General features: G+C 36.7%; 1 protein-coding gene across 1 annotated transcript in view; it reads right to left on the bottom strand.

Annotated features, from left to right (window-relative positions):
- The window catches only part of GABRA1 (gamma-aminobutyric acid type A receptor subunit alpha1), a 54,465-nt gene that overhangs the window by 5,538 nt on the left and 25,289 nt on the right, over positions 1-23,638 (bottom strand). The window contains exons 5-8 of the mRNA XM_055566821.1: positions 22,007-22,089; positions 17,409-17,552; positions 6,413-6,565; positions 71-273 (exon numbers count right to left, since the gene is read on the bottom strand). Of these exons, the coding sequence (XP_055422796.1) occupies positions 71-273; positions 6,413-6,565; positions 17,409-17,552; positions 22,007-22,089 (583 nt within the window). The remainder of the gene's footprint in view (positions 1-70; positions 274-6,412; positions 6,566-17,408; positions 17,553-22,006; positions 22,090-23,638) is intronic.

Here is a 23,638-nt window from a genome sequence, read left to right as displayed (position 1 = left end):
CACACATTACATCTTACAGGTTTAAAAAGACATAATGGTGCAATATCACAGGAGATATTAAAGCATTTACCTTTTCTGGAACCACACTTTTCCCATCCCATGCATAACCTCTCTTGGTGAAATAGTTTACTGTGGCAAACTCGATCAGAGCTGAGAATACAAAGGCATAGCACACTGCAATAAACCAATCCATAGCAGTTGCATAAGCCACCTTAGGGAGGGAATTTCTGGCACTGATACTCAAAGTTGTCATGGTGAGCACAGTTGTGACTCCTGCAAAGAAAGAAAGTGAATTTTTAGGTTCATACTATAAACTTTCATCACTGAAGTCACCCTACTTGTATAAAATGAAACACACACAGAGTATGTTTTCAAGTTCATCCCGTTTGGTTTGGGATGGGTGAGTTTTAATTTAATCCCAATGTAGTTTGTAGTTCATAGTATGGCAGTACTGAAGGGCAGTTCTTGGAGGGATAAACTGCTCTGCTATTGAGAAGCTGTTAATAAGATCGGGAACTCCCTTAAATAGGCATCTTGAACACAGTGCCCTGGCTAGGAAAGGAAATAATATTCCTTCACTGTCCCCAACTCTAGGAAAAAGAAAGCAGAGATTGTCACTGTCCAGGATCCATAAGTAATCACTGAATCCTCAGCTCTGTTTAATATTCTACAGAGATAGTGAAGGACAGGGAAGCCTGGCATGCTGCAGTCCATGAGGTCGCAAAGGGTCAGCCACTACTGAGTGACTGAACAATCCTTGAATATATAAACCATAAAACCAATAACTTTTTGATAATTGATCATCGACAGATAACTAAATTATCTTAGGATAATGTTTTGTTATGTTATTAACTCTTTGTCTTTTATACTATTTTTCCTGATTCTTGAAATAGCTGCTCTTTTGAAGAAATTACTGAAATAAGTCTCAGGTGACTTGCTTGAGGTCACATAGCTCAGAAATGGCAAAACCAAATTTGAATACATTCATCTGATTCAAATATTCAAAGTCTTACTTTTTCTGCTAATGCTGCTATATATCTTCCCTAATCTATGAATCTATCCCAACTGATTAAAATCACCTCTATTCAAATCAGTTTTCAAGTCAGTTGCTTTCAGTTTGCTTGTGTGCTCAGTCGCTTCAGTCCTGTCTGACTCTCTTGTGACCCTGTGAATTGTAGCCCACCAGACTCCTCTATTAGATTTTTCAGGCAAGCATGCTGGAGTGGGTTGCCATGCCCTCTTCCTGGGGATCTTCCCAACCCAGGGATCGAACCCATGTCTCCTGCATCTCCTGCACTGCAGGCAGATTCTTTTACCACTGAGCCCAATTATAGGAGTTTGTATTGAAGGATGACATTCAATAATATCCATTTAACAAGTTAATATTTTCAACCTACTACATGTGATGCAATCTATGAGTTAGAATACTGTATGACTCCTTTTAAGCCATTTGAACATTTATGGAAAAAAAAAATCACAGGAACCCAATAACTTAGACTGCATGGTGTGGAAAAAATCTTAACCTCTTCCAGTAGCTAGTCCCTCACTATTTATTAACTCTATAGCCTTGAGCAAGTGAGTTAGCTCCTAAGGACCTCAGTTTCCATAACTGTAAATGTGGTGACTTACACTTCATTCCCTTGGTCAGTGTATATCATGGTTGAAATTCTAAGAAAGGAAAACTTTTACACATTCATAAGGTTAGAGGAATAAATATAATAATATGTGAAAGAATTTTAAAGATAAGTCAATTATTGCCACAGAAGGTATTGTCATCCCATCTGTCTAAAACTCATACCTATGATTCCTCTTTTGATTAATTTTAGACTCAGTAGGGTCACGCAGCTGGTAGGCGGCTCATTTTTCTAAGGCATTTTAAAGCATCCAATATTCCCAGTTTTCCATGAATTTCAAGGTAATTTATCTTTGCACCTCTATTAGGAAGTGATAGGATTAAGAACACTGAGATTTTCAGTAAGTCATATTTTTGATACACGGTCACAGTTGTAGGGAATAGACTTACTATGAGCTTTGGAGGTGTTGCAGGACATTTTGGGGCATTATCCATATTACATATTAGCTGGGAAAAAGCCCCCAAATTTACATATTAACTTGAGCAAAGAGCAAAGTAATTAAATGTCAGTATTTGGGGAACAGAGCAACCCAGTTTCAAGCCCCAGCTCTGTAATTGCTGAGTGACCTTGGGAAGTTTGTCTCACAAGTCTGAACTTCTGGAGTTTTTTTTGTAATTATTCCCTTGTAATTTAATTTGAATAAGTCTAACTCAGAGGGCTATTGTGAGTATTTAATAAAATAATGTAATAAAGTATTGAGCCTGATACTTACTAAGGGCAAAGTTAATAACTTATTATTAACAGTTTCACTCCTTTTGGATAAATCCCTGCTAAAGTGAATTCCATTTTTTTTTTTTTTTTAATTTTGGTTTATGTGTACAGTCAACTGCTAAAAGTAATTTGGGAATAGAAGTTCTTAAACAAAATGTATCCATAAATTTTTTTTTAATAAACCAGAGTTTATTTCAACTTTAAAGCCTGTTATCACAGATGAAACAGGTCACAAAATTTCCTTAGATAAATTTTGGGAAAAAATATGACTTATAGCATGCAATGGAAAACATTCAAGCATGATGGCGGGAAGAATAATATTCATCACTGTGGCACATTTTTACTATACTTTGCAAATAACTTTTCAGAATCCATATCAAACATACATGGAGCCATGAAGAGATAGCTGATCATAGGAATGTTGATGCCAACTGTTTGAGAAATACATCGAGAGGAACTTGTTGAAGGTGCTCTTAATGACATAAACGATGACAGGCAATAGTTGTGATAGAAAGATAAATATATCCCAGAAGTGACATGGGTAAAAACTTTACATCAAAGCAATTCACACCAGTACTTCATGATATTGAAAAAACAAAGGGTAATAGATCTGTTATGTTATCTATAAATTAATAATATGACCACATTTCTCTGCGGTAGTAGTTGAGAAATGTTGGTTTAATTTAGCGGGTCATGTACACAGCTAAACACTGGAAGTTCTATTACTCTTCAGGAGAAATTAAAAACAGTTAAGAATAGCATAAAGAGAGGCATGCTCTGTGTGTGTGTGTGTGTATGTGTGTTGTTGTCTTACAATTCCAGCTATAGAGAAAGGGAAAAAAGTTAAAATGTGTTGAGCATCTATTAAATTCCAAGTACTGAGGGTGACAAAATACAAATTTTATTTTATTTTTCTCACCTAATCTTTTAAATGGCACTGTTTTATTTTAATTATACTCTCATTTTATAAGTAACCAACACTTAAAAGACAAGATTGAACCAAAAACGTGGGTGTATATGGAATCAAAATCACATGACCACACTGTCTTCAAATAAGAAAGAGCAGGGAAGGTCAGAAGACGATGTTTTAAGACATAAAATGGCTTCAGCTTTGTTGCATTCTGGATGCCATTTAATAAACTGTTGCAAGGTATAACTTTTGCTTTTTTTTTTTCCTTTTGATATTTTTTTCTTTAAATACCTATGACCCTCTCAGTCATCCCCTACAGCTCAGAGGAATATGCTGAGTACAAACTAAAAAGAATAAAGACATATGTATTAAATAAATGTTAAAAGGCTAAAAGTCTTGGAAAATTGCATTTGTGATTTTATTGAGCTTAAAACATTAGAAATATATAACTTGATTCACAGAAATACTTGCCACGGTTGTATTTACAGATATGTAGTTATGTTCACCAAAAGGGCATGAGTTGGCTAGGCGAGCAGACTCTTGAAACTATTAAGAGGAAGATTTTTGACTTACAAAACATTCCAAAGTGCTTTATAGGATATCCAAAAAGGAAGAGTAGATTTGTTGGGGACAGAGGGGGTGGAAAGTGAACCTTTAAAAAAGCCATTTTTACTATAGTGCTGGGCTCATTCTATAAAAATAAACATAAAATATAAAGGAAATATCTCATTGGTTCTAATTAAAACATTCAAGTGAATAAAGGGCTCAAACTATATATATATAAGTGAGCATCTGACAAGAGTTCAATCTTCAGTTCTAATAAGTGGCTTGCTGCTGCTGCTAAGTTGCTTCAGTCGTGTCCGACTCTGTGCAACCCCATAGACGGCAGCCCACCAGGCTCCCCTGTCCCTGGGATTCTCCAGGCAAGAACACTGGAGTGGGTTGCCATTTCCTTCTCCAATGCATGAAAGTGAAAAGTGAAGGTGAAGTCGCTCAGTCGTGTCCGACTCTAGCGACCCCATGGACTGCAGCCTACCAGGCTCCTCCGCTCATGGGATTTTCTAGGCAAAAGTACTGGAGTGGGGTGCCATTGCCTTCTCCAAATAAGTGGCTTAAACACTAGTTAATATTTACAAATTGTGATAAGGGAAAAAAAGAGTTTTAAATTAACTAATCTTCTGCCTGGTAGCTGGAATCATTTTGGGTCTTGATTTAGCTGGGCTCTTAGACTGATGTCACAGCAAAGATTTGGTGGTTTCCAACCCAGAAGCAACTTGTCCAGATTCTTTTCTGGGCCCTGGTAGCAGCGTCTTACTTTTTTCCTGGGATAAAGCCATGATGCCATAGGGGTCTTTGCACAAGAAAAATCCTCAGTTTAGACTGTAAGCATCTGAAGCCTTTTGTTTTGTAGTAAAGGGTTATAAACATAGCATGTGCCTATTATATATTTGAATGAACCTTGATATTTCTGGAATGAACCTTGATAATTGTAACTTTCACCAACTGAATATGTGATGGTTATTTCCAAATGAATTATACTGCCCAAAACAACCCCATTCTTAGCCTTGTCATGGAACAGGTAGTACATGGGGAGTGGTACCTCATCATCATTAAGAACACAGGCTTTAAAGCTAAGAGGCTGGATCTTATTCCAGATTCCTTCACCTCATAGTTGCTGACCTTGGGCAAGTTATTGGGTTGGCCAAAAAATTCATTCAGGCTTTATGACCGTTTTGGCCAACCCAGTACTTAACATCTTGTTCCTAAGCTTTGTCTAAAACACAGGGGTAATATGTGTCTAAAACACAGAGAATTTTTCTAGTGTTAAATAAGAGAATAGAGAGTTATATCATAGAACAGAGCATGATATAAAAACACTCAATAAGTATTCTGCAAGATTTTATTGCTATTCAAATTTTAAACTCCCAAATTCATGAGAGGAGCGGGTAATGTTATGGTGACAGCTACATTAGAACACAGTAGGCCCTCATAGTAGATTTCAAAAGAAAAGTCAATGACTAAATGAGTGAAAGAATCATCCAGTTTTTGTTAATGAAATCTTGTGTTTATTATTCTTAAAAGTATACTTAAGACAGTGTACTATAATACAGGCAGGAGCTCTTTATATGAAATACACACTTCTAAATCAATGAAGAATTGATGCTTTTGAACTGTGGTGTTGGAGAAGACTCCTGAGAGTCCCTTGGACTCCAAGGAGATCCAACCAGTCCATTCTAAAGAAGATCAGTCCTGGGTGTTCTTTGGAAGGACTGATGCTACAGCTGAAACTCTAGTACTCTGGCCACCTCATGTGAAAAGTTGACTCATTGGAAAAGACTCTGATGCTGGGAGGGATTGGGGGCAGGAGGAGAAGGCGACAACAGAGGATGAGATGGCTGGATGGCATCACCGACTCGATGGACGTGAGTTTGAGTGAACTCCGGGAGTTGGTGATGGACAGGGAGGCCTGGCGTGCTGCGATTCATGGTCGCATAGTCGGACACAACTGAGCGACTGAACTGAACTGAACTGAACTGAAATCAATGAATTAGGCATGAGTTTTCCTATTAGAAAAGTTATTACCCTTTAAATAATTTTCCATTAGATTGACAACTCAAAGTATCTAAGGCATTTAGAATATTTTCATAGAAAAAAATATTTGTAACTCTTCAGAAGTGCACACATTAGTAAAAATGAGATATTCCTGTACTGGTATAATGGTCATCACTAAGTTATTTCTATATAAAGAATCCCTTCTTTCATATATTAAGGAAGTAGTTCTGCTGATATTTTCTCATATTCTCAAAAGATATACTGACACTTGATTATGTATTCTAAATGTATGGCTTAGGTATAAGTGTTCCTATGTGTACATTTTAATCTATCACGAAGCACATTATGCCTGCTTCATTACATTTCTTTTAAAACAGCAAATCAAGTGTTCATTAATCCCATCAATTAACATGCACTAAAACAGCTTGCTATTTTAAAAAAGAATTTTTTACAATCATGTCATAATGAAAATGGTAATACCTTGACCCTTTCTGTTGTACTAACTCCAAACTTAGTGTATAATTATTTTTTTCATTCTATCTGCAATGTCACAGGTATGAAACAACTTAGTGGCCCTTACATATGTGTCTTGACTGGCGCTTACCAAAGACCGTCCTCGCTGGCACAGACTCTCTGTTGAGCCAGAATGAGACTTGGGAGAGAATAACTGTCATTATGCACGGCAGGTATGTTTGAATAACAAAATATCCAATCTTTCTCTTCAGGTGGAAATGAGTTGTCATAACAACATACTCTCCTAGAGGGTAAAACAGACAATAAGGTGAGCAATTTGACCTTGAAAAGAAATCTCTCAGTTTTTCTGTCAGTAGCAAGAACCTGGAGGTTAGACATAACCTTTCTCCACATAACATCTGGTTCCTGGAGAGAAAAGCTGTTATCCAGGAAAGAAAAAAGCCATTTGCCAAACACACCGAGACTTCCCTGGTGTTCCAATGGTTAAGACTTCGCCTTCTACTGCAGGGCTTGTGGGTTCAATCCCTGGTCAGAGAGCTAAGATTATACATGCCTGGAGGTCAAAAAACCAAAATGTAAAACAGAAGCAATATTGTAATGAATTCGGTAAAAACTTTAACAATGGTCCACATAAAAAAAATAATAAATCTTAATTTTAAAAATAATTCTAGTTTAAAAATAAAACACACCAGAAAGGCACTGAGGATGAGACTGAGGTGCCTGAGGTCTCATTGATCTTATGTCATAATCCTGGTGACTGATACATTGAAGAGACAAATCTGAGCATATATTTACAGATTGGCACTCATAACCCTGAAGGCAATGAATTAGATCCTGATGACACACACCAGTGCATCAGAAGACACCAGATCCCCAGTATGTCCACTGCAGGAGAGTCGGGTTGTCTAATGAAGGAGCTTTGGTGTTCAAGTCGGGGGAGCTGAATTCCAGCTCCAGCCCTTTCTTTCCTTAGCTGTCTGACCTTGAATTTGGCTTAGTCTGACCTCTGAAATGAGGACTGTGGGACAGAATTCTCAAAATTTGTTTTAAGGAATATCTTCACTAGAATCACCTGGAAAGGTTTTGAAACATGCAATTCTTCAGGCCCCACCTAAATACACAAATCATCCTTTACAGTGGGGGCAGGAAAATCCATGTTTATCACTAGCTTTTGAACTTGTCCCGACTCCCAGACCAGTCTGGGAAACAACTGGGTCAGCTAGACATCTCCATCATCTTTATATATGACAGATTCTGATTTGATTAGAGGCCCAAAGAAATGAACACACAACTCAAATTGTAGGAGGTGCTTTTTTCTAAGTTGATGCTGTAGTTTCTTAATTACAAATCTTTGAAGTTTTTAGTTTTATTCACTCTGAATATATACTCAGTTATCTATGTATGGGTAGGAGAGAACTAGGTATATTCTTACTAAGGTATATTCTTACTAAGAAAACATTTCTTTGGTATTCACATCTTTCTATCTCCCTCCTTCTCTTCAACTCAAAAATTTTCTCTCTTCATCCTATGATTTACGTCTCAGCTCATGACCATTCAGCTTCAGCTGCTATAATACGGTTAAAACTGCTCATGATCTCTTAGTATCCATAACTGAACATCTCAATCTGAAAGGATATCTCAGTCTTCAAGTCCACTACCACCTTCTTTGTAGCATTAAAAATTGAGCAATGCTGAATGTGCCTACCATCTTGACAGTACTCTGTAGAGTCACATTCTCCTTTTCTCTCTCATTTTCAGTTTCTTTTGCTAACTCACTAGTTTTTCAGCCATAGAGTATTGAGTTCCTCCTGTCTCTCTGGCACTGATCTTCATCTTTCTGCAAAGCAAATGAAGAAGTTCCTGGTACAGTTCTGTCTTCGGCTGTCATTTCCACCTTTTTTTTTTAACTCTAATAAGAAATTTTCTTTCTCACCCCTGCTCCTAATGTAATTTTGATCCAGATGGTTGTGGGAATCTACATCTCTAAGTGACATTGCTTTCAAAATCACTGCATTTCCAAATATCTACTAGATAACTCATAGATAGTGATTTTTCATTGCTATCACCAACTAAATATGTTCCAAAGTTATATTATTTAAACCTTTTCATAAAAAATAATGATTAGCATATAGCAGGGCTTCTTTTCCACTGTGCATCCATTTCTAAATTCATGGCATACTCATCTGTCTATCCACTCAGTCTAAAAATCTGGAATTAATCCTGGTATGTTAAGTAAGACTTCCAAAAGAGAGAGAAACAAATCAATTGATCATAATTTTAATTTCACCTGTGCAGTATCTCTCAGTCTATCTCTTATCTCATGGTCAACACTTACCTCTTTAGAGATTTGCAATGTAAATCTACAGTAATCTGTGAACTGCCTTGTTGGTTTCAAGTCCTAACTCCAATTTTCCCTAAGTTTTGGGGTCAGAATGATCATTTTAAAGTATATATAAATATCTTAAAATATCATAATGGATTCCCATTATCTACATCAGGGTTTCTCAACCTCAGCTCTTTTCAGAACATTTCAGAAGAGATAACTATATATTGTGGGCACTGTCTTGTATAAAGTAGGACATTTAGTCACATACCTTGCCTCTTAGCCCCTAGATGCCATTACAATTCTCTCTCCCCTCAATGTGACAATCAATGTCTCCGGTGTTACATACTAACAAGCGGCTCCCTAACCAGTATTCAAGACTCTCCACATCCTAACTCTGATAGCATTTCAGTATTCCATCTTGTGTCTCACCACACATTTTTAGATCTCAGTATTTTGACCTAAAAAATTCTTATTTTGACCTCTTCTATAGCTGAATATTTTGTTTATCTATGGGTGGGATTCAGTCCATAGTAGAATAGGAAGAAAGTTACTGTAGAGGAGAGTTTGTTAGCTTTGGAAGCAAATGAATTTGGGTTCAAAACCCAGATATACTACTTTCCTGTTGTGTAGCCTTAAACTCTCTGATCCTCAATTTCTCTGTTTATAAGATAGTGATAATTATATTGTGGGGAGAATAAAGAATGAGGGCTCTAGTGAAGATCATGCTACATTAGAGTTTAAAAACACTTTGAGTTCCTTTCTCCAGTTTTTTCTCCCATTTCTCCAGTTGGAATTGGTGGAAGTATTGGTAGAAGAAATGCTCCCTACACTCTCTATAGTAGGAAATCAGCTGTGCATTCATTTGTGCTTTCATGATTGCTATTAAGGATAGCACCTGCCATTTACTGATCAATATTAAGTAACTTCAAATTTATTTACAGCTTCTGTTTACACTTACATTGTATAATTTTTATTTTAGCTACTTATGTGCTTATGCTCCTCTACCAAACTGAAAGATAGTTAAGAAGAGAGACAGTTCTTTACATATAGCATGGCTTTTAGAAAAATATTTATTTATTGGAAAAGTAGATCTTAGTTGTATCATGCGAACTCTGAGCTGTGGCATGTGGGATCCAGTTTCCTGACCAGGGATCAAACCCAGGTCCCCTGCATTGGGAGCACAGAGTTTTAGCCACTAGACAACCAGGGAAGTCCCTATAGCATGGCTTTACATATCCTATATATTCAACACTTGCCTATGATGAAAAGGGATGCATGAGTTTCAAGAACACTCACTCTGGTTAACACCTACAACATCTCTTTTTTGAAAGGTAAATAAAATGCTATCTAATTTATTTTTATTTTTCTGTAGATAACTTGGATAATGTCTCCAAGGTCATCTGAAAGAAATAAGTGATTCAAATTTAAGAGAAAGAGCAAAAAACAAACAAACCAAAAAACATTTTTTTCCTGAGATTCTGATAAAATGTAGTCTTGGATAGACACAGTCAGGTTACACCTTAACTCCTAGGAATAGGCATTATTATTCCTAATCATTCATTCAATTGTAGCCTGAAAAATGTCACCAGCTCAAAGAAAAAAAAAATCCATCTCTCATGTAATGCCATAAAAATGAGTGTCTATATATATTCCATTATCATCTTTTGTTGTTCACAGTGTGACATTTTGAGAAGTTTCTGCAAAGAATATTTTTTTGGATGAGCTGTTATTTGACTTTGTATTTATTTTATAAACCACTTCCTCTCCAACAAACTAGAGAAAGTAGAGGAAAACTTCAAATCTTTTGAAATCACCTTCCTAAATTAAATAAATTCTAAGACGTTTTGGTATAACATGTTGATGGAAGAAATTTTCACATATTGAGGTATGGGGAAGTCATTCTGGCTTATACATGATTTGGTTTATACATGATGCTAACTAGAACAGCCTACCTTGTGGCCTATCAAATATACATTGTATATCTACTTTAACCATTAAAGAAAAGAATACATTTAAAAATGTAAATGGAATAACTGAGGTTCATACAATCAAAATGGATCTGGTTGGCTACTGTGGATGTGGTTTTACATACATTCTCATATCACTGAGAACCTGAATTTTCTGAACTCTATCATACTTAAGGACACCACCTTGCTATTCTCAAAACAATATCTGCCAGCAGTGGCCAGCTGCAACATTATAGTCTCAAGTTCTCCCCATGTAACATTTCAGACCCCAACCAACACTAGCTTAACAGGCACCCTTACTTCTTGCCAGCTCCAATTATAATTTTTTAAAACAACTTATATAATATTGTGGTTCTTGTCTTTATAAGCATCTCCCATTTTGCAGCCTGGCAAAACACAATTTAAGTACTTCTTGGATCTGTGTCTCCCAGGCTGTAGTCCAGGGTTTGGTTCAAATAAACTCTTCTCTATCCTTATTGCAGATTGTTACTTATTATTTCCATCAGAAACATTTAAATAAGAAAAGGAAAAGTGACAAAATCAGAATCACACTGTAATAGTGTAAAAATGAAAGAAAAATACAACAAAAAAGTCACCGAAATTGGATTGAAAGAGTATCTCTAGACATCAAGTACCTATGCACTAAGCATGTCAAATTATTTCCCTCTGATTCAACAGTCAAGAAGAATTTTAATTCAAATATCCTTGCACATCATGTAACCCCAAGGGAAGCTTGTAAATTAGATGAGACAACATTTTTGATACATTACAATATAAAATTAAGGAGAGAGAAGAAAAGAAGCAGGAATGTAATTCTGTAAAGCAACACTGCGGGTTTCTTTATATCTGGCTTCCAGCTTTTATTTTCCCAAATGTTAGTTCCTTAGAGTAGATCCCTTGCTTAACTTTATTTGACTTTAGTTTTCTCACTTGTTGAGTAAAAATGATAGTGTGCTAGTTGTTCCATGGAATGCTCTGAGGATGATATGAAATAACAGATGTGAAAATTATTCTAAAAAATTCTGAATCACAGGCAGGTTTATAGCGTAAAGGTAAATCAGATAGAAATATATTCTCTCTCTAGCTGAAGAAATCTGCCATTCATTTCTTTAACAAAATTGTAGTGGACACTGATTCCTTGTAAAGCTTTTCAAGTATTCTAAACTTTTGTGTTTTCCAAAGATGCTACCTTTTTCAAACGAATGAGGAATCAAAAATATCATTGAGGGAGGGGCTCATAGTTTAATATCTGCTTCAGAGAATACTTAAATAGCAGTAGGTTATAGTTCTAGGCCACTTACATCTCTAGACCTGTTTCCTCATCTGAAATTAGATTAGGTTGACCAAACATCTGTATAAGTCTTCTCCCTCTCCACCTTCCCGTCTGTGAATTTGTTCTCACATTTTATAGTTATATTATTTCTCTGGAGATTATGTGCTAAGCTGCAAAAATAGGGGCCCTGAGGCCCCTTCACTGAAAGTCCATCACCACTTTTGCTCCATGGTCAGTGAAAACAGTTGCTTTCCTCATTCATCTTGACCCTGCCGAGGCATCCTTAACTCATCCAGTCAAGACTGTCTCTAGGAAATAGGATCCTACAGTTTCTCTTAGTCATCTGTTCTAAGGATAAATAATAGTCATTCACAAATAAGAGACATTCTTATTAAGCAAATCTCACCTATGCTTCCTTTGATCACGTATGTCTATTGACTTAGGTAAATATGACTTTCTAGTCATCATTGTTGCGTTTTGAAAAAGCATTTTTATTACATCTTCTTATTTTATAGCTGTGATATTATTCTTATACCTAATGACTAATTAACAATTTTGCTTCTCTGTATAAGTTACATTGCCATGCCCTTTAATTACAATTATAACTTTTATTTGGGCTTTCCTTAAAGAATTACTTAGGAAGCAAAACATGGTGTAGTAGAATGAGATAGGGGGCCATGCATGGGGTCTAGTTTCAAACTATCTTCCCTGACATCAAGCAGAAATGACTTCTTAAGTGTCATCATGTAGACTTCTTATATTAACTTCATCATTATTAATAGTAAGAGCTAATATTTATTATGAGTTGTGCATGTCAGAAACTCTGCTAATCAGTTTACATCCATTTTTCTCATTTCAATCTCATAATACCCCATGAAGTAGATCCTCTGATTATCTCCAAAGTACAAGAGAAAAGATGAACAGAGGTCATGCAATTAATTCATTGTAAAACCAGCATTCAAAACCTCCCCATATACTCCAGAATCCATCTCTTATGCTCCATGATATACCATATCGTTGCATTTTCACACTTGTCTATCCTGCCTGTTACTAGTGTTTCATATGGTTGTGAACATACATGCTATAGTGAGACTTCCCGAGTTCAAATCCCAGTTCTGCCACTCCCTGGCTGTGTGACCTTGGAAAAATTATTATACCATCTTCAAAATGGAGAAAATGATAATACATACATCCTAGGACTGTTGTGAGGATTAGACCAATTCAATGAATGTTAGCTACTTAAACCACTCAACCCTGAGCTTCATTTTTTTTCCTACTTATTTATTCATTTCTTCATTCGTTTATTTAACTTGGGTATGCTGGGTCTTTGTTGCTATGCACAGGCTTTCTTTAGCTGTGGAGAGCAGGGGCTGCTCTCTAGTTGTGGTGGCTTCTCTAGCTGTGGAGCACAGGCTTTAGAACACAGGCTCAGCAGTTGTGGGCATGGGTTAGTTGCCCCAAGGCATGTAGGATCTTCCTGGACCAGGGATTATACCTGTGTTCCCTGCATTGGCAGGTGGATTCTTATCCACCTGACCATCAAAGAAGTTTCAACCATGAGTTTCTTGAGAGCAGGAAGTATGTGTCCCTCGTCTCTTTTCTCTAGGTCATTCACAGTGTTAAACACAGTAAAGGAGCACATTGTTGAAGGAATAAACGAGTGGATAACAGAGAACTGCATCAGATTTGAAAGTTGACCAGACTCATCCTTCTGTGTCCTTGTAACAAGTTTGTTCTGCCAGGTGAATAAGTGCACTTCAAACTAAGTCTCCGACTCATTTCCCTCCACAAACTGATGGCAGATGCCAATGAAGGGACTGTCTTTCTAATATGTTTGCACTGAAACAAATACAAGTGTTAGACTGAGCCTCGTATTTTCCCTCCTATGGCACTGAAGTGATCTAGAGGCATTTAACATGAAAGAGGTCAGTGGTAGTGTTTTGAGTGTGTGTTCATGTGTGAGCTGGTTGTGCAACACCTTCCAGAAGGTGACCTGAATTGCTTCTCTCCTCACAGAGAATTTTAAGGTTGCAGAAGCTGCTCATTCTCATTGTATGTGCACTTATCTGTCACCCTTCCTCGTCTTCTGGCAGAAACAGGGAGACAATAACACTCAATGTCTTTTATCTTAATGTTTTCAAGGCTCCATGTTGTAGTTGTTTAGTTGCTCATTCGTGTCTGACTTTTTGTGACCCCATGGACTATAGCCCATCAGGCTCCTCTGTCTATGGGATTTCCCAGGCAAGAATACTAGAGTGGGTTGCCATCTCCTTCTCCAGGGGATCTTCCCAACTCAGGGATTGAATCCATGTCTCCTGCATTGGCTGGGCAGAGTCTTCACCACTGAGTCACCTGAGAGGCCCAGTAGCAGTGGATACTGTGACAAAAATTGAAATCATGTCAAGGATGCAACATTCATAGCTGTGTGCAACATGGCAAGTATCAGCTCCCTGCTCTTTCTCTTAGTAAAAAACTGACTGCTGCCCTAATGACACTTTTATTAATGGACATTCAAATTGGTCCATTTTGCTAAATACAATCAATTATGAAAAGGACTAGTGGGAAGAAACTAAGCTACTAGATTATCTGTGCATTTGGTTTGCCATGATCTTTGCATTCTCGAGGCTTCAAGTTTATAGCTGATCATATCCAGGGAACTTTGTGTTTAGCCCGCTTCCACTGTGTGGGTGACTGTGTCTGGCCTCCTATTACAAGGACATGAGAGCCCATAACAGACCTCTCCAAGTGTGCTGTCATCCATGTTTTATGGTACCAAGCTCAAAGCCGTAAGCTGCCTCATAGTAGATGTGAATGTGGGATTGAAGGCCTCACAAAAGATCTTTGTTTCTTCCCACGGAAATCTTTTAAGGTGGATTTTTGGGGAGCAAATATAGAACCAAAGGAAGTGTAGTTCAGGGTTTTATTGTGGAGCTGAAAACATACATCAAACTAAGTTTGAATGTGCTCATTATTCTCCTCCCCCTCCCTCCATATGCTATAGAAATGAAAAGGACAAGCTCTTACTTTGTACAGATAAACTTGCTGCTCCAACACACAACGATGACTTTTAATGGACCTAACTTATGAGGTCCAGCAGCTTGGTGGTGGTGAATTGGACCCTTCTTTCTCCCCTGGTGTCCTTTTGTGACTCTGTATCTTTTCTGAGTAACAAGAATGTAGGTAGGCTGGCTTAGAAAACCAGAAGGGGAAAGGTCTCCAAGTTCATCGGACTAAGTCATTTATTTTGCAGATATAGAACTAGAGCATGAAGAGGGATCCTATGCTGTGTTAAGGTGATTGGCACTAGAATAGAGTGGAAGCAGCCCTTCCTCCCAACAACCTTCATATATACTTGTCCTATTGCTACTGCCCTTGAAATACTATTTCCTGGACATCATCCAACCTCCATTCTAATGACAGTAGGGAGAGAATATCTTGAGGGGAAGTTCTAGGTCTATTATTCTGAATGCCTTGGCTTAGAACAGCGATTATTTGACTCCCAACAAATGCATATTAACAAAATGAAAGTCAACCCCTGAAGCAATCCTTCCTTGATCATCTCAGGCTGGATTCACTAACTTTTTATTCATTAGATCAAAAATATTTACTTGATACCTCTTCTGTTTCAGCTACTATAGTAAATCATAGGGACACAGAAGACAGGCAGGGACTTGCCCTCCCAAAAATGTTAATCACAGCACTTAACACCCATTTTGATAATTATAGTTTATGTGTTTGTCTTCCCTTAGACTTCAGATTTTATGAAAGCAAGATATGTGTCTTGTCTATCATTGACTGTAGTGTCTGTCACAATATCCAGGCAATTACAGCATTCAATGTTTAAAAGTAAACACTGCTCATTTTAGTATCTTTTCCAATATAATTTGGTGAGAAAAAAATAATTTTCACTATTTTGCACGTTCTGGGATATCTTCAGGACAATAACAACAATGACAGCATACCATTTTGAGCATCTACTGTATAACGTTCTGCTTAACATTTTATATTATCTTATTTTTAATACAAAATTAGAGGCTCCCCATCCTTAGAAGAGAAGAGTTTCTAATTAGATAAATGAACTTCTCAGTGCCACCAGGCTTCTGAGTGGCAGGACTAGGACTCGAGCCCACATGTTTCTCACTGCAAAGCCTGACACATTCCCATTATGCCGAGTGCATTTCTCAGGTAGGTAAAGCACAGTGGAGAACAATCTTCTCATTTTCCAAAACAAGAAACATAAATGTTTCAACTTCTAGAATAACCAAGGATGCTATAAAGTGAGCAAAAGATTAAGTCCTGTTAAGCAGCAGTTATCCAATAATCAGAGTAAGATATATTGACCTATCACTTGAATTTAGAACGATCAGATTATGACCATGGTCCTAATATAAAGTTTGAAATTTAAGAGAAAAATTTTTCTGAGATAAAGAGCAATTCTACCCTTACTTATCATTTTACTTTTTTTTTTTTAGAAATTACAAATCAAAGTTAATGAATGAATTTCAAAATTAAGACAGTTGTAAAATTGTTGACCCTTGCTAAGCTTTTAGTAATTGAACATAATTTAAAATATTGGGATTGAGGGAGTAAGTTTTCCTAATTTTCAGGATACAAATTTTATCAGTAATTATCTGGCCCTATGTTTGAGTGAACTCCCGGAGTTGGTGATGGACAGGGAGGCCTGGCGTGCTGCGATTCATGGGGTCGCAAAGAGTCGGACATGACTGAGTGACTGAACTGAACTGAACTGATGATCACATATCAGTTAGTCACAAAAGGGATACCTGAATAACTAAACTCATTATTTCTTGAAACTTCAAAAGTTTAAAATTTTGGATTTGACTGCTTGATAGAAAATCTGATCTAATTATGAGTATTTCATTGGTAAAACAGTTACAACACCGAGAAAGATGGAGGTCCATCCACTTTTAATTCCAAAATAGAGTGATCAGTGTAGGGTTTAGCTGGGGAAGTTTCCTGGCTAGAGATACAAATGAAGTTAGGTGTGGAGGAAGTGAGGTGGGGAAGGTGTTTTGCCATCCTATGTGTAATGACTGCTGCTATAAATTTACCAAGGTTTATTGAATCATGACAATAAAAGGGTCGTAGATGATATTAATAGCTAACATTTATTAAGAGTTTTTTATGTGCCCAAAGTGTGATAATTTACTCTTTATGGATGTAATTTATTCCTTCCAACAACCCTATGAGGTGACCACAATTAACTGGCAACTTGGAGAAGTATTCAACCCATATATTCTTCTCTAAGAGTTCACATATCTAAATACAGTGCTACCCTGATCACACAGAACCACTTCTTTATATTGTAAACAAACAAACAAACAAATGAAAAACCAGAGATCAAAAGGCATGACATGTCAAATTCAAGATCACAGGTCTATAGAGGTTACACTAGTTCCCAGCATAACTGTTCCCCAGTTTAGTGTAATTTTTCACTCTCCATACTTCTGTTATTGAAGGACTTAACTGAATTTGTAAGTTTCTACAAAAAGTTTTTTGGCTCCTTCTTCCCAATCTCAAGTTCCCAAATAGCACTTACCTGTACTAGACTGAACAATTCCAGAATCTACTGTTTGTCCAAGAAGATCATACTGGTTTAGGCGTGACCCATCTTCAGCTACAACCACTGAGCGTGCTGGCTCTCTGGTCCACTCATAAACAACTTCTGCTCTTGTATAAGCATCTAAAAGGGAAGAATGGAAAATGGTCCATATGTTTTGGCACTCTTGACAAACTCTTGTTTGTCAAATGGAAAGGTCTTACCAAAGAGGACATACTGGGCTAATGGTACCTGGAATCATTGAATGTTTATGTGGAAAAACTTTAGAGTCACATTGTTTATATCCTTTTGTTTAAGGGGCTCAGTGATAAAGAATCTGCCTGCCAAGCAGAAGACACAGGAGACTTGGGTTCAATCCCTAGGTCAGGAAGATCCCGTGCAGAAGGAAATGGCAACCCACTCCAGTATTCTTGCCTGGAAAACCCCATGGACAGAGGAGCCTGGTGGGCTATAGTCCATGGCATTGCAGAGTAGGACACAACTTAAGAGACTAAATCACTACCACAGTTAATTTCCGGGAAAACCAGACTAAACCACCACAGTTACTTAGTGGGATAACCAATATAAGAATATAGAACGCTATTCATTCTACTCCACTGCTGTCAATAATTTTCTAGAGAAAAAATCTCTACTATCTGCTCAAAAGCTAAGCAAAGATAATTGGTGGTCATGTAAGTAATGATGAAGCCTATTCTAAACCTGTGTCCTTCCTTGACAAATTAGAGCTCTTGTGCCTTTATTGCACTATCGTTAGCAACAGTGCCTAGATCTATCTTTTTATACTTTGTCATGTGTTGCCAATGGGCTGCTACTATAGTTGAAGAGGGAAATAAAAAGTGTCACTATCAACTTATATCCAATGATTCAGTATCTCATTCCTTGCAATTTCTTAGAAACTCCATTGTGTATGAAATCCACCACAAATATGCTATTGTTGTGAAAGTGGTGGTTACTCATTGCGTTTATCTCTCAATAGAAATCTTCCAAACTGTAGAGTAAATTCACATGATGAAATTTCTTGTTTTAAATATAGAAGACAGATACACCTAAAGCCTCAACCTAATGCTCCACAATAGGTGATACATCTTATTAATCCTTTGTGTCAGTATCTGAGAAGTAGGACCTATAAAAACTTTTTTGAGTTGACACTCTTCAGCCTAAAGAAAAGATTAGAAAGTCTTCAGCCACTTTGTCAGAACTGTTAAGCTCACATTTCAAATAAATCAGTAGATAAGAAAAAAAATTTTTTAATGATAGGAGAAGGGACTACCGTGGTGGGTCCAGTGGTTCAGACTTCGCCTTCCAATGCATGGGGTGAGGGTTTGATCCCTGATCAGGGAGCTAAGACTCTGCATGCCTCAAGGGCGAAAAACCAAAAGGTAAAACAAAAGCTACAGTTTTTCCAGTAGTCATGTATGGATGTGAGAGTTGGACCATAAAGAAAGTGAGTGCAGAAGAATTAATGCTTTTGAACTGTGGTGCTGGAGAAGACTCTTGAGAGTCCCTTAGACAGCAAGGAGATCAAGCCAGTCAATCTTACAGGAAATTGACCCTAAATATCCATTGTAAGGACTGGTGCTGAAGCTGGAACCCCAATACTTTGGTCACCTAATGTGAAGAGCTGACTCATTGGAAAAGACCTTGATATTGGGAAGGATTGAGGGCAGGAGGATGAGATGATTGGATGGCATCACTGATTCAATGGACATGAGTTTGAGCAAAGTCAGGGAGATAGTGAAGGACAGGGAAGCCTTGCATCAAAGCATTATACTGTATATTCCTCAGAAAGCAGTTAAAAGATGTCAGCTGCCTCTGTATACTATCTTCGAGTTATCTGACCTTATACAAAGGGTGTTATCCCTAACAAGCAGAAAGTGTAAGGTAGCACTGATATTCAGAATCTCATGGAGAGTAGTAAAGAAGACATCTTGCATTTCCAAGTTTGGTTCTTATCAACATATGCATGAAGCTACTTCAGATACTTTAAAAACATTTACTACATAGTGCTTTAATAAATTATCACAAAATCATCTTGCTTATCTCTTCCTTATTCTCTTCTCTGAGATTTTGGCAAGATGTTTCCTTTAAAAATTGAGTCAAAACATTTCCAGATCACTTTTGCTTTAACTTCTTCATTTCTGAAATAAGCTGGTTAGTTCAGGTTAGAGAAATGACTATACAATAAGTGTACAACCATTGCCATTTCCCACACCACTGGCAGGTACAGCAATTCGCCGTGGTCCTCTTTCGCACCAAGCATATGCCATCTGAGCCTGCTCTTCAATGTATGTCTCTTCTGTTGAGGTTTAAATCCCCACAGTCCCTAAACTCTCTTTTTTTTTTTTTTTGAGGCTTAAATACTGAATAAATACTTAAAACCTGATTATATTCTTTACCCATTCAATAAATACTTCCTGAGCACCTACATTATATTAGGCTCTAATGCTAGAAAATGCAGAACAAAATAGATTTTGCCCTTAAAGAGTTTACAGTCTCCAGATAGTAACAATGTTAAAACTAACAATTATCTTGGTGATAAATGGTATAAAATAAATGTGTATTATGATCAAGAAGACTGATGGGACTATATACACATTTTGAAAAGGACTTCACAGAAGGCCCTAGAAACTAATATTTACACTGAGATATAAGGGCTAAATAAAACCAATCATGCTAAGAAACAAGGGAAAAGTACCATGACAGAGAAAAGAGCATATGCCAAGGCTCTGAGGTAGAAAACAGCTTACTTATGTGCCTTTAAATTTCAGTTTTCTTATATAAGACACTATTTGTGTTCCACTCACTATCCATTTTCTTCAGGATGACAATGTGGCTAATTATATGTGCCTTGTTTCTCTAGCCTCCTTTGTATTTAGCATTGGTCATGTGACACAGCTTTGATTAATGAGATGTGAGAAGATGTCTGTTAGGATTTTAGGGAAAGTTTTTTTTTGATACAGGCACTACTCCTTTCTTCTCTGCTCCCTATTTTTCTTTATTTTGAAAGTGGAGCCAATGGCTGTAGTAGCAGCAAACATCTTGTCATCAGGAAGAACGTCTAAGAATATCTTAAAACATCATCCTTGTTAAGATGCTAAATTAACCAGCAATTAACCAATAATCATTTACCTTCATATATCTTGTATGAAAATTTAGACTCCTTTTTTTAAGCTACGCTCACTGCTTTAAAGTATTCCTGATTAATATACTAAACATATAGTTAAATGTCTAAAACAAGATATCTCTGAAAGCAAAAGGGGACACTATTTGGTAGTTATACTAGGATTTTAGATATAAATCAGAACCATTTCAGGCAAAAAGAGTACTGATTTTGTGATATCTTGAACTATAAGGTTATTTTGTGGATTAGCTGAGTTGATTAATATACAAATATTTAATACATTGCCTGGCATATAAGTAACACATAATACAAAATAGTATCATTAAAAATGGAACTGGTAATCAGAAAAAAAATGTAATAGGTCATGGCATAGAACATACATTACATTCGGAAAAGGATTGAGGGGGAATAGTTATCACCAACAGCCTGTGTAGCTGACAGTTTTTGAAGTAGGTAGTTTATCCTTGGGTTTTAGTATAGAATGAGATTTATAAATAGAGAAAGTTGTCTCTCCATGATTAGTACTGTTAGGAGACTGAAGGCCCTTTGCTATTTTCTTTGCTAGCTGTCTTCCTACACTACCACTATTTTTCTTCTATGAATCATATCTTCACCAAAATAGTTGCTCAGATTGCCTGACTAGTGAGAACAGAAAGCTGGTTAGGTTAGTCCAGAAGTTGAGTCAGTCCTTATATGTAACTCCCCTGCAGAAACCAGGAATACATTATTCTTCGTCACTTTATGCATGCACGCTAGTCAAAAGGAGGAAAAAGGGAAGACCAGAGAGCCTAACCGGCTGGCCACTGTTCTCCAGGCTTCTCTAATGCGTGCCTGCATATTTTAAAGATGTAGAAACCTTGAAAGTTATTACAAAGTGAATTTATCTAAGATGTCTTCAGAAGCAATAATATGTAAGTAAATTTCATGAGCTATCCAAACAGAGCTAAAACTGTTTTAAGACTATAATTAACTTCTTTTCTGGCATCATCCTTAGGTTAAGGCTTCATTATTAAGAAAATCTAATTATTGTCCTTTACTATCTACCAATATTTCCAACTGATAAACAAGTTGAATTATTAGGACTAAACAAATGTCAGTAATGATATAAAATAAACACAGTGACCAACATTTTTTGGAAAGAAGATGATATCTATGAGGCATAAACATCCATACTTCATTTGGTTTTCTATGAATATAACTTGAAAAAAAATGGAAATTTTTCCACTAAATAGTAAAATTTATTCTTTCTAGTCTAGAGATGGGGAATAACCCCTTCCTGAAAGGATATTAAAAAGTGAAGTAAAAGATGGTTACTTATAGAAAACACTTGCAATAAATCACTATTTAAGTTTTCTTGATACTCTTTATCTGTCTCTCTAACGTTCATAATGAATTGGAGGTTGCTTGCTTAAAGACATGCTCTCATAAGAATCAAAAATAAAATAAATTTACTCACAGCTTCCAAATTTTAGAGGGCAGGCATGGGCATCCATAGGGAAATCCTCCAAATGCATTGGACACTCAGCTCTCACCGTCAGTCTTAGAAATTAACAGAAATATAGGGTAGATTAGATACTTTCTGATAAATATGACTGGGATGTTATTAACTAGAGAAAATATATTAAGAAAGCAAGAAAGAAGAGCACAAACAGCAGTGTCATACTGAGCTGTTAATAATCAAAAGATGTGAAAAGAATTACACACAGCACTGGGGCCTGAGCTCCCTGCATCATACAGGAAATTCCCACGGGCTATATATTTTACATGTGGTAATGTCTATTTCAACGCTGTTCTCTGTGACCATCTAGTTCCCCACTTCACTCCCTAAAATAGCACCAAATGCATTAAACAACAAAGGGATATGTGAGGGAGGAACTGTCCTCAGACTTTGGGAAGCTTAGAGTCATTTAGACTCCTTTATCTGTCATTTCACTCTATTCCAACTGTTTAGTTTTATTTACAAATCCACTGCCTAACGGAAGCCAGGACTCTGCAGAACTTCTTTTTAGTCCCTGTGTTCTGGGAACATGAATTCTATTTATGTTTTAAAAGGGTAGTCAGGAAAGGAATTCACTGAAATATATTTGATCTCATTTGCTGGAACTATGGAAAATTTGTACCCAAATTCCTCACATAAGTTTCAGAAAATATATTTATCTATATTATTAGGTAACTCAAGAAATGTGATAAGGTGTCTTTGTAACCAGTAAAATCACGAAGTCATTATAATATTAATTAAAGTAAATATGAAACATGTAAATTAATAACTAAACTCATATCCTTAGGACAAACTATTAGGAAAGTGGTAACAAATTAGCAAAGGTGGTGAGACATTTCAGAGAAGGGGATTATGTTAGTTCCTGATGAAGAATGTTAGATACATCAGGAACCTTTAATAGATAAACTTCTTAGTCTGTGCAAATCCCTCCTCAGGTAACTGCCAGCTAGTAGAAATACACGCTAGATTTGGGCTCAAAAACAAGTGTAGGATATTTAACAAGAGAAACATATTTCAAATTTCAAATATAAACAGATCCTGCTTGGATGATCTGGAAAGTTCTCAACATACCTGTCCACTGATCCTCTATTTTCTTTCTCTCTTTTCTGAATTTTCATTCTTTCAGTCCCATTACATATTTACTAGTTGAGTCCAACATCTATCTCCAGTGGCACCTGAAGCATGTTTTCTTTGTTTCTTATTTGGATATTTGGGTATAAAAAGCTAGGAATTTTGGAAGCTTTCTCTAAAGGCAAAGTATCACTCTACTTTCATTCTAAACAGAATCCTCCAAGTTGAGGCATTCCCTTCATTACCTTTTCATACCAAAGGAATAACTGAATGGCCTAAATTAGCAAGTGCTGGCCAGATCTACAGAAACAACATTTCAACAAGTCATTTGGATATGAAATAACAGCTGCCTTTAAGAATAAGTACTCATTTATGAGTCCTCAATGAGTTTCTCATAAATAAAAAAAAAATTTTATCTAAAAATATTCAAAACTTTTTTTTGATTCATACTTCTTTCATCTAACCGTAAATGAATGATTGGTTCACATGCTGAGCTGTCCAGTAATCTCAAAATGGGGG

This window comes from Bubalus kerabau, chromosome 1 (genome assembly GCF_029407905.1).
Source record: "Bubalus kerabau isolate K-KA32 ecotype Philippines breed swamp buffalo chromosome 1, PCC_UOA_SB_1v2, whole genome shotgun sequence".
NCBI classification, from domain to species: Eukaryota; Metazoa; Chordata; class Mammalia; order Artiodactyla; family Bovidae; genus Bubalus; species Bubalus kerabau.
The sequence above is the reverse complement of the archived record's forward strand: the minus strand, read 5'-3'. Positions and strand labels throughout refer to the sequence as shown.